Source organism: Muscardinus avellanarius (assembly GCF_963383645.1).
Source record: "Muscardinus avellanarius genome assembly, chromosome: 16".
Lineage (NCBI taxonomy): Eukaryota > Metazoa > Chordata > Mammalia > Rodentia > Gliridae > Muscardinus > Muscardinus avellanarius.
In genome coordinates this window covers 31,163,163-31,175,248 of record NC_137802.1, presented here as the reverse complement: position 1 = coordinate 31,175,248, position 12,086 = coordinate 31,163,163, and the positions used below count along the sequence as shown (strand labels likewise).

General features: G+C 40.4%; 1 protein-coding gene across 2 annotated transcripts in view; it reads left to right on the top strand.

The window, feature by feature from the left end:
* Window positions 1-10,328, top strand: part of CCT6B (chaperonin containing TCP1 subunit 6B) — a gene marked incomplete at its 3' end in the record, with an annotated part of 44,329 nt that extends 34,001 nt beyond the window's left edge. For both annotated transcript variants that reach the window (XM_080712145.1, XM_080712144.1), the window contains 4 exons: window positions 2,483-2,616; window positions 5,987-6,089; window positions 9,685-9,757; window positions 10,256-10,328. In XM_080712145.1, coding sequence (XP_080568271.1) covers window positions 2,483-2,616; window positions 5,987-6,089; window positions 9,685-9,757; window positions 10,256-10,328 — 383 coding nt within the window. The remainder of the gene's footprint in view (window positions 1-2,482; window positions 2,617-5,986; window positions 6,090-9,684; window positions 9,758-10,255) is intronic.
* Between the last annotated feature and the right edge of the window lie 1,758 nt (window positions 10,329-12,086).

Sequence of the window (12,086 nt, the reverse complement as noted above, 5' to 3'; positions counted from 1 at the left end):
TACCTCTGGGCTATACTCCCAGACCTTTTTTATATTTTATTTGGAAACAGGGTCTCACTAAGTTGCTGAGAGCCTCACTAAGTAGCTGAGGCTGGCTTCGAACCTGTGCGATCCTCCTGTCTCAGCCTCCCAAGCATGGGGATTACAAGCGTGTGCCACCACGCCCGGCTATATATGGTATTTTAAAGGATATGAATAGTTATTTTCTCATTTCAATTTGGACAATCATAGGTTGGGTTGTAAAGATTTTTTTTTTTGACTGTTCTTAATAGTATCATGTCCTTTTTTTATGGTACTGAGGATTGAACCTAGGGGCATTCTGACTTTGAGCTACACCCCCAGCCCTATTTTTTTATTCTTTATTTTGAAACAGGGTCTCATTAAGTTGTGGAGGGCCTCACTAAGTAGCTGAGGCCAGCTGCGAACCTGGATCCTCCGGCATTTTTAAAAGTGCTAAAAAATGCCCTGGCTTCTATCCCCAGTACAGTTAAAAAAAAAAAAGTAATAACCCCCCCAAAAAAAACTACATAGAGGTATTATTTCATAGTCTCTAGGATAGCTATAGAAAAAAAATCTGGACAATAGTTGTATTGGCAAGGATGTGGAGAAATTGGGACCCCAGTGCACTGCCGGTAGAAACTGGTGGAAGACAGGTAGTTCTTCAAAAAGTTAAACATATGGTTATTGTGACCCAGAAAATCTCAGGGACATATGTAAGAGAGTTAAAAAAATATGTTCATACAAAAACTTGAGCCAGGTGTGGTGGCGCACACCTGTAATCCCAGTATTTGGGAATCTGAAACAGGAGGATCACAGGTTCAAGGATAGCCTTAGCAACTTAGTGAAGCCCTCAGCAACTTAGCAAGACTCTGTTTCAAAATAAAAATTAAAAAGGGCTAGGGATATAGCTTGGGAAAAAAATATCCCTGGGTTTAATCCTTAGTACCAAAAACAAAAAAGACAGACAAACTTGTACACAAATGTTAATGGCAGCATTGTTCATTATAGCCAAATATGGAAACAGTGGAAATGTCTGTTAGCTAATGAATGGGCAAAAAAAAATGTGGTATTTACACATGATGGAATAGAAATTAAGGATCAAGTTTGAAAACATTATGCTTAGTCAAAGAATACAGACACAGAAGGCCACAGAACTGATTTTTTTTTTTTTTTTTTTTTTTTTTAGTCCTGGGGCATGAACCCAGGGGCATTCTACCTCTGAGCTACATCCCCAGCCCTATTTTTCATCCTTTATTTCATTCATTTACAGGGTCTCACTAAGTTGTGGAGGACCTCACTAAGTAGCTGAGGCTGGCTGGGAACCTGTGTTACTCCTGTCATGTACTGGGATTACAAGTGTCATGTACTGGGATTACAAGTATGCGCCACCACGCCCAGATCACAAATTTGTTTTTAAGTACTGCTTTAGGGACATCCACATATTTTGATATGTTCTGTTTTCACAGAGGAATATAATCAGAGAAATTTTAAAAAGTACTAGTAATCTCTATCTTAAGCTGGGTGGAAGGTATATGAGTATACTTGTTCATTGTACATTTATTCTTTATACCTCACACATATACATATTCTTTTTTGTGTATGGGTCGGGGGATGGAACCCAGGGGCATTCGACCTCTGAGCTATACCCCCTGCCCTATTTTTTATTCTTTTTATTTTGAAACCTGTGGCTCTCACTGAGTTGCAAAGGGCCTTACTAAGTAGCTGAGGCTGTCTGCGAACTGGGATCCTCTAGGCTCAGCCTCCTGAATGCTGGGATTACAAGCATCCGCCACCACACCTGCTATAAATATTCTTTTAAGCCAGGCTTGGGAAACTAAGACAGGAGGATTGCAGGTTTGAAGCCAGCTTCAGCAACTTAGTGAGACCCTGTTTTACAAAAAAATAGGTCTGAGGTGTAGCTTGGAAGTAGATAGGTAGCTCTGGGTTCCATCCCCAGTATCTGGGGATACATCTCCAGCTATACCCCCCAGTTGGGGGTATAGCTTGGAGGTAGAATGCCTCTGGTTTCCATCTCTGGTATTGCAATATATATATAATTGCAATATATATAATTTAAAGCAGATATTTCATTGAGTCCCAAGAATTCCTTACCAAACCCTCTGGCCAAATTATCTCGTCCTAACAAATTTTCAAACCAGATACTATAATCAGTTACTTGGTACTCTAAGTTATAAGTAACTGAAGGTGAAAGAAATAAAACATCTACTCTTATCTTTCATAAGATAAACAATGAACTAAGCTATTTGTAGTCAGGCATCTGTACCATGCTTAGTTATTTAACTTCAGAATGTTTCATAGGACAACTGAGTAATCACTGAGCTGTGTAACTTGTTTGATTTCTGTATATATTTAAGTACATTTTAGAGATAGGCAAGGTGCCAGAGCACACGGGCTGAGCAGACTGCTTTTTCCTCTCTTTTTCCAGCATGGCATGTCTTACACCTAAGCTTTTCTCCCGTAGGCTGTGTGGTGCCAGGGGCTGGTGCAGTGGAAGTGGCCATAGCTGACGCTCTTGTTCGGCACAAGCATGGCGTAAGAGGAAGAGCTCGTCTCGGAGTGCAAGCTTTCGCTGATGCCTTACTCATTATTCCCAAGGTACAACCACGGCCAGATAGCAGATTGATTAGATTACAGACTGCCCATGTCGTCCAACAGCAGAGTCGAAAGACAAGGATTTATTTACACTTCTGCACACAGAAAGTTTTCTCTTAGATATTTTACAACTCAAGCAGAGAAACTTTTGGGATAACAGCTCAGAATCCACTTAGGGGTATCATGAAATTATTCTTTTGCATCCTTCTCTGACCTTCAAAAGTTGAAGTATAGACAGGCATGGTGGCGCACGCTTGTAATCCCCGCGCTTGGGAGGCTGAGACAGGAGTATCGCACAGGTTCGAAGCCAGCCTCAGCTACTTAGTGAGGCTCTCAGCAACTTAGTGAGACCCTGTTTCCAAATAAAGTGTAAAATAGGTCTGGGAGTATAGCCCGGAGGTAGAAAGCCTCTGGGTTCCACCCTCAGTACCACACACACACAAAAAAAGTTGAAGTATATCAAACATTTTTTTAGAAATGGTTTTTGATTAACTAATCATAATGAAAAGATTAGAACTTAAAATTTAGATTTTAGGGTATATCTTTATTTTACTGATGGTATCCAAAATATACTTATTTATTTGCTTATTGTGTGTGTGTGTGTGTGTGTGTGTGTGTGTGTGTGTGTGTGTTACTGCTCATTGAACATAGGGGCATTCTACCTCTGAGCTACACCACCAGCCCTATTTTATTTTATTATTTATTTTTATTTTTTTTGTTAGCTGGGCATGGTGGCACATGCTTATAATCTTAGTACTTGCGAGGCTGAGACAGGGGGATCAAAGGGTCATGCCCAGTCTCAGCAACTTGTGAGGCCCTCCACAGTTTAGTTGAGACCCTGTTTCAAAATAAAGAATTAAAAATAAAGCTAGGCTGGGCATGGTGGCACACACTTTTAATCCCAGTGCTTGGGAGGCTGAGACAGGAGGATCATACAGGTTCGAAGCCAGTCTCAGCTACTTAGTGAAGAAGCTGTCAGTAACTTAGTGAGACCCTGTTTCTAAATAAAATATAAAATAGGTCTGGGAGTATAGCCTGGAGGTTGAAAAGCCCCTAGGTTCCACCCCTGTATTACACACACACACACACACACACACACACAGGCAGAAGGTATAGCTCCAATGTAGATGCCCCTGTGTTCAATCCCTAGTACTGCAAAAACAAAACAAAACAAAACAAAACCAAACAAAAAAACAAAAAACAAAAGAAGATTATTACATAATGATTTTTCTGCTTTGGAAAAAGAAAAAAAATAGTTATCTGACTCACAAAGGGCATACAAATTATGAAAAATTCCATTTATTTATTTATTTATTTATTTATTTATTTATTTATTCATTTACTTATGCCAGGGCTTGAACCCAAGGGTGCTCTAACTCTGATCTATATCCCCATCCCTGTTTTACTTTTTAATTTGAAACAGGGTCTCTCTAACTTGCTGAAGGCCTAAGTTGCTAAGTCTGACCTTGACCTGTGATCCTCCTGTCTCAGTCTCCCAAACTCTGGTATTACAAGCGTGTGCCACCACTTTTGGCTTATGAATATATATATATTTTTTTACGGTACTGGGGATGGAACCCAGGGGCATTCTACCTCCGAGCTATACCCCCAGCCCTATTTTTTATTCTTTATTTTGAAACAGGGTCTCACTGAGTTGCAAAGGGCCTCACTAAGTAGCTGAGGCTGTCCGCGAAACACAATCCTTCCATCTCAGCCTCATAAATGCTGGGATTCTAAACATGTGCCACCACATTTGGCTAGTTTATGCTAATTTGAATAGCAAAATTATTTAAAGGATTTTGCTAGCAGTCAGTAATGCTTTAATTCACAGAAATAGCATATTTGTTTTTTTTATTTTTTTATTTTTTTGTGGTAATGGGGGTGGATCCCGGAGGCTTTTCTACCTCCAGACTATACTCCCAGACCTATTTTACACTTTATTTGGAAACAGGGTCTCACAAGGTTGCTGAGAGCCTCACTCAGTAGCTGAAGCTGGCTTCAAACCTGTGCCATCCTCCTGTCTCAGCCTCCCAAGCACTGGGATTATAGCTTGTGCCACCACGCCTGGCTAGGAATAGCATATTTGGAATGGTTTTTTTGTATTTCTGAGTGATTCACAACCAAATTAAGGCAGAGAGAAAGGAATGGTAGTTCTCTGTTCTTCTGTCACCACATGGAAAAAATCTAGTTTCTCTCTTTTTCTAGAAACTTGAAAATGACAGTGGCAAATTAAACCTAGTACTCAGGAATTCTAAACATCCTAAAGTCCTCACTTCCCACAATTTAAAGTGATTATATAACTAACCCTGGTGGTACGCACTTGGGAGGCTAAAACAGGAGAATCACAGGTTCAGGGACAGTCTCAGCAAATACTGAGACCCTCATCAACCTAGTGAGTCTGTTTCAAAATAAAAATATGCAGAGCTTGGCGGCACATGCTTGTAATTCCACTACTTGAGAGGCCGAGTTGGGAGCATCATAGGCTCAGGATCACCATCAGTTACTTAGTGAGGCCCTCTGCAACTTAGTGAGACCCTGTTTCAAAATAAAGAATAAAAATAGGGATGGGGGTAGAATGCCCCTGGGTTCAATCCCAGTACCAGGAAAAAAACCCCTATATCTATATATGTATATATAGATATTTTATATGTGTATATTTGCAAGAAAGGAAATTAATGTTTTGGGGGTGGAGAGCTAAGGTGAGGGACATAAGGGAAATGTAAATTAAAAGCCATTTGATGGCCGGATGTGGTGGCGCAGGCTTGTAATCCCCGTGCTTGGGAGGCGGAGACGGGGGTCGCGCAGGTTCCAAGAGACCCTGTTTCCAGATAAAAAGTATAAAATAGGTCTGGGAGTGTAGCGTGGAGGTAGAAGGGCTTCCAGGAACCCCAGTACCACACACACACAAAAAGCCATTAGATGGATAATATTTTGATTTAGTTAAGAATGGATTTATGTGTGTGGAGGCCTGTATGTGCGGTACTAGGAACATGGGTGTTCTACCACTGAGTTATACTCTAGCCATTCTCTTCTTTGTACTCCTCTTCCTCTTTCTCCTCGTCCTCGTCCTCGTCCTCCTCCTCCTCCTCCTCCTCCTCCTCCTCCTCCTTTTAATTTGAGTCAGGGTCTCACTAAGTTGTTGAGACTGGCCTTAAACTTGTGGTCTTCTTGTCTCAGTCTCCAAGGATTGAGATTATAGGCAGGTACCCCCGCACCTACCTTAAGAATGAAATTCTTCAAAAGGAGATGATTACTATATTATGGATGTGTTTTCACAAGACTAAAGAGTAGTGCCTTATTTTTATATTTAATATTTAATTTTATGTGTGAGGGTATTCCACACATATGTTTATTATTATTTTTATTTGTAAAGGTTCTTGCTCAGAACTCTGGTTTCGACCTGCAAGAAACACTAGTAAAAATTCAGGCTGAACATTCCGAATCAAAACAATTTGTTGGCATAAATTTGGATACAGGTAAGAAACTGAAGGATTAACTGCTAGATAAACAAAGAGGTTACTTTTCTGTAATCTAGATCTGTAATCCAGTAAGAGCTGGCAGGCTGGGAGTGGGGGGTGACTATTATTTAAGTTTTGGAGCTGGGCGTGGTGGCACATGCTTGTAATCCCAGCGTTTGGGAGGCCGAGTTAGGAGAACGGCAGTTCTTGGACAGCCTCAGCTACTTAGTGAGGCCCTTTACAACTCAGTGAGACCCTGTTTCAAAATAAAGAATAAAAAATAGGGATGAGAGTGTAGCTCGGAGGTAGAATGCCCCTGGGTTTCATCCCCAGTACTGAAAAAAAAAAATTGGGTGCCCCTAGTTTACTTTTTGTGTGTGTTTATTGTGCTGGGGACTCAACCCAGGGCATCGTACCTCCAAGCTACACTCCCAGCCCTATTTTATTTATTATTTCGAAACAGGCTCTCACTAAGTTGCTGAGAGCTTCACTAAATTATTGAGGCTGTGGTAGAATTTGTTGATCCTCCTGTCTTAGCCTTCCAAGTACTAGAATTAGAGGCATTTGCCATCACCCCGGATTCTAGTTTACTTGTTGTTGTTGTTGTTGTTTGCAGTACTGGGGATGGAACCCAGGGGCATTCTACCTCTGAGCTACACCCCCAGCCTTATTTTTTTATTCTTTATTTTGAAACAGGGTCTCACGGAGTTGGAAAGGGCCTCACTAAGTAGTACCAGAGGCTGTCCCTTAAACCGTGATATTCCTGTCTTAGCCTTCTAAATGCTGGGATGACAAGCGTGCACCACCATGCCTGGCTTCTGGTTTACTTTTGAAACTCTTAAAATATTTATTCACAGCCGGGTGTGGTGGCACATGCTTGTAATCCTAGCATTTGGGAGGCTGAGACCGGAGGATCGTGGTTCGCTGACAGCCTCAGCTACTAAGTGAGGCCCTCTGCAACTCAGTGAGACTTGGTTTAAAAAAAAAAAAAAATAGGGCAGAGGGTGTAGCTCAGAGGTCGAATGCCCCTGGGTTCCATCCCCATACCCGCCAAAAAAAAAAAAAAAAAAATATTCACTTAAGAAATAGTATTAGCCTGGTGTGGTGGTGCATGCTTGTAATCCTAGTGCTTGGGAGGCTGAAACAGGAGGATCACATAGGTTCGAAGCCGGCCTCAGCTACTTAGTAAGGCTCTCAGCAATTTAGTGAGACCCTGTTTTCAAATAAAATATAAAAATAGGTCTGGGAGTATATCCCGGAGGTAGCAAAGCCCCTGGGTTCCACCCCCAGTGCCACACACACACACACACACACACACACACAAACAAAACCCCCCAAACAAAACAAGAAATAGTATTGAGTGCTTATTATTTACTTGTTGGGATTCACACAGTATAAATTAGACAAAAATACTTGCCATTAAAATCTTCTATTATAGTGAGAAATGACAGGCAGTAAATAATAACCTAATAACTAATAAGTTCCTTTAGAATTTGAGAGAGTAATAAATTTGATACAAAAATAAGAGCAGCCAGGTGTGGTGTCTCACGTGTGTAATCCCAGTTCTTGGGAGGCTGAGACAGGAGGATCACAGGTTCTCAGCCAGCTTCAGCTACTTAGTGAGGCCCTCTGCAACTTAGTGAGGCCCTGTTTCAAAATAAAGAATAAAAAATAGGGTTGGGGTAGAATAGAATGCTCAGAGGTACAATTCCCAGTACCAAAAAAAAAAAAAAAAAAAACGAAGAAGGGGAAGAAGGAGGAGGAGGAGGAGGAGGCAGAGGAGGAGGAGAAGGAGGAGGAGAAGGAGGAGGAGGAGGAGGAGAAGAAGAAGAAGAAGAAGAAGAAGAAGAAGAAGAAGAAGAAGTAGTAGTAGTAGTAGTGGAAAGCAGTATATGGTAGGGAGGGAATGCAACTTCAAGACATAGGACAGAGTAGACCTTGCTGAGAGCTCCTGAAAAAGTCAAAGAAAGTGAGCTGGACATGGTGGCTCATGCTTGTAATCCCAGTGCTTGCATAGGTTTGTAGCCAGCCTCAGCTCCTTAGTGAGGATCTCAACAACTTAGTGAGATCCTGTTTCCAAATAAAGTATAAAATAGTTCTGGGAGTGTAAATTGGAGGTAGAAAAGTCCCTGAGTTCCACTCCCAGTACCACACACACACACACACACAAAAAAAAAAAAAAAAAAAAAAAAAAAAAGTCAAAGAAAATAAGGAAGTTAGCCACATGGGAAATAGGGTCAGCCAAAGTAAAAGCCGCATGTAATATTTTTGAGAAGAAAGGAAGCATCAGAGGTGATAGAAGGTCATACCATGCTGGAGTACCTGGGTTAGTCCAAGGACATTAGCTTTCACTGTAGTGAGATGGGGGCAGTTCTCAGCAGGAAGTGGCGTGGTCTAATTATGTTTGAAAGGATCACTCTGGCTACTCCCTGCTTTGCAGAGAGGAGTCAGCTGGATAGCTAGCAGGTTGGAATTGCCATCACCTGCATTGGAGAAGACTGTGGATAGAGCAGGTTTTGGGTGAGGAGATTCCAGCATTCGGTTGGGCAAAGTCAAGTTTGAAGTATTTGTAGTCTTTCAAGTTAAAGAGTGAATTTAATATATGGTCTGGAGCTCAAGACAGAGATCTGCGTTGCAGAGAAAAACTTGAGTCATGAAATCCAGAAATCTGATAAAATTGCCTTGGGAGTAAGTATGGAGAGAGATGAGAAGAATTGTGGATTAAATCTTTGGGCACTCCAACATTAAGAGTTTGTGAATAAGAAGGGCTCCTAGTGCAAAAGAAAAGGAAGCAGGGGAGTGTGGTGTCCTTCAAGACAGGAGAAGACAGAGTGCAGGAAAGTGGGGTCAGCTGTGTTAAGTGCTGCTGGGTGAGGCCTGGAAATTGGCCATTGGATTCAACAATAGAGGCCATTGATGACTGACAAAAGCAGTCTTAGAAATGTATTAAATATTAGCTGGGCATGGTGGCACACCCTTGTAATCCCAGAGCTTGGGAGGCTGAGACAGGAGGATCGCGCAGGTTTGAAGCAGCCTCAGCTACTTAGTGAGGCTCTCAACAACTTAGTGAGACCCTGTTTCCAAATAAGAAAATATAGACTAGGTCTGGGAGTATAGGCTGGAAGTAGAAAAGCCCCTGAGTTCCACCCCTAGTACCACACACAAAAGAAATGTATTAAATATTGTTAGAATATACCAATCAACAATGATGGAATCTATCAATGAAGATAGAATCATCATTGATAGAACATCACTGTTGATTGTAGTATTATTTATTTATTTATTTATTTATTTATTTATTGGTGGTACTGGGAATGGAACCCAGGGGGCTTCTACCTCTGGGCTGCACTCCCAGACCTATTTTTTATATTTTATTTGGAAACAGGGTCTCTTAAGCCAGCTGAGGCTGGCTTCGAACCTGCGCAATCTTCCTGTCTCAGCCTCCCAAGCACGGGGATTACAAGCATGTACCTCCATGCCCGGCAATTGTAGTATTTTAAATGGTGTATTTTGGGTTGGGGATATAGCTTGGTGCTTACCTAGCATGAACAAGTCCTTGGATTCAATCTCTAGTACTATAAAAAATTAAAAAAAGTTTATTTTTGCTTTGCAGGGGAGCCAATGGTACCAGCAGATGCAGGAGTTTGGGATAATTATTGTGTGAAAAAACAACTTCTTCACTCCTGGTGAGTTGGTAATAATAGGAAGAGAAAGATCTTCAGTAATATAATTGATAACATTAATTTTTCTATCATTTTTGTTACCCAACAAAATTGGAAAAATTAAGCATCCGAAAAGGTGTACAACCAGTTATTAGGACTAGCTCCTATCTTTTTATAGTACTTTGTATGTTGTAGCAGTGCATGTTATAGGAAAGGTTAATCTTATTCTTTGAGGGAAAAGAAAAGAGGAAATTTTACAGACATAGAACTACTTGTATCATAGGGAAACTCAATGTGATTAAAAATAAACTCAGTTTTGCTGGAATATAAATCAGGCTCCCACCTTATCAGCAAAGGAGTTTAAACTATAATACAAGGGGTGGTGTTTGTACTTACACAGCTTTGTTTTATATTATCTCATACCAACATAATTGAAGGGAAAGCGCCCTTCGTAGCTGTTGACTGCCGGGGGCAATGTCAGCGTGGGTTAGCGGACTTTACTCACTTTGTCTTCTTCCTTAGCACGGTGATTGCCACCAACATTCTCCTGGTTGATGAGATTATGCGAGCTGGAATGTCTTCTCTCAAAGGCTGACTGAATTAAAACTCAACTTCTACGGAAGACAAGATGTAGTGCATCTTATATCCAACTGCTGTTGTATAAGCTGGACCATTCTTAATTCTTACAAAATAAATGCAGTTTATAGCTTTTGGTTTTAACAGTCTCAAAGATATTTTATCAAGATATAAAGCACACACATTTTTTTTTTTTATGGTGAAGGACTCATAATGGAAACATTTTTTTTCTAGGAGTCCTAACTCCTCCCCTGAATTGCATGCTAGTGCGGTTTTCATAAAATGGAATCTATTATGATTCTTAGGCCTCTGGGCAATTTTTAATCAAATGTGGAGCAAGGTTTTAGAGCACCCAAGTCAATTTCCAATTAATGAGAGGATATAAATGTAGTTAAAGATGAAATGTTTTATCACTCTTGAAACTTGTCCTTTAGTAACTTCTAGTTGACACCCTCCTTTTTTTTTTTCTTTTCTTGTGGCACTGGAGAATGAACTCAGGGACATCCTACCTCTGAGCCACATCCCCAGTCCTTTTAATTTTTTAATTTCCAAACAGGGTCTTACTAAGTTACCACATGCTGATCTTGAACCTGTGATCTTCCTGTCTCAGCATCTCAAGTACTGGGATTATGGGTCTGTATCTCATATCCAGCTTACTTTTTTCTTTTATAAATATGACATTTCATCTGGTATGGTGGCACATGCTTATAATTCCAGTACACAGGAGGCTGAGATAGGAGGATCGTGTGTTCAAAGCCAGTGTTAGCTACTTAGTAAGGCCTTCTATGCTGAGACCCTGTTTCAAAAATAGAGAATAAAAAATAGGTTTGGAGGTATAGCTTGGAGGTAGGATGCCCCTGGATTCACTCCATGGTACCATAAAACAAAACAAAACAAAACAAAACAAAACAACCCCACAATTAATATGACATCACTTTGCAAGTATAGCTCTGGTTTGTACACGTTTATAATATCTAACAATTTATTTAGTAGGTAGTTTATTATATTTTACCTGGCTCTTTTGTATATATGGTTATATATGTGATAAAAATTTAGTCTATGAGATGGCTGATAGCTCTCTAACTGGATGGTGAGGTAGTTTCTTCTGGAAAGGTGGAAATTGTTAGCATCAATTTTAAAATAATTGTTGTTGGCTTATGGTACAACTGTTCCGTATAGGTATCATAGTAATATCTTTCTTGTTCAAAACTCTAAAAAACCCCCAAAACTCTATAATTAATCTATTGTACTTTTAATTGTTATTAGGTGCGTTTTGGTTAAAATTTTTTCATGGATCCAAGTTGATAAGAGATTAAGATATGGCAGGTGCATTTATAAAACTTTGGCCTGTCTGTGCACTGGGAGGAGGTTTGTTTAGAAATTTAATGCCTTAGTTGAAAACCTATAATTTTGTAGCCTTTAAAAAATTTTTTTGGTGGTACTAGGGATGGAACCCAGGGGCATTCTACCTCTGAGCTACACCCCCAGCCTATTTATTTTTATTTTGAGGCTGAGTCTCACTCAGTCGCAGAGGGCCTCACTAAGTAGCTGAGGCTGGCTGTGAACTTGGGATCAGTACTGGGATTACAAGTGCCACCATGCCTGGCATAAGGCAGGTTGTTAAAAGGAGTTGTTTATGGAAAAATAAAGAATTATATTATTTATAAATGTAATAAATAGAACTGGGCATAGTGTCATTGCAGGTTTGAGGATAGCCTTAGCAAGTAGCAAAACTCTCAGCAACCTAGTGAGACCCTGTTTCAAAACAATAAATGAA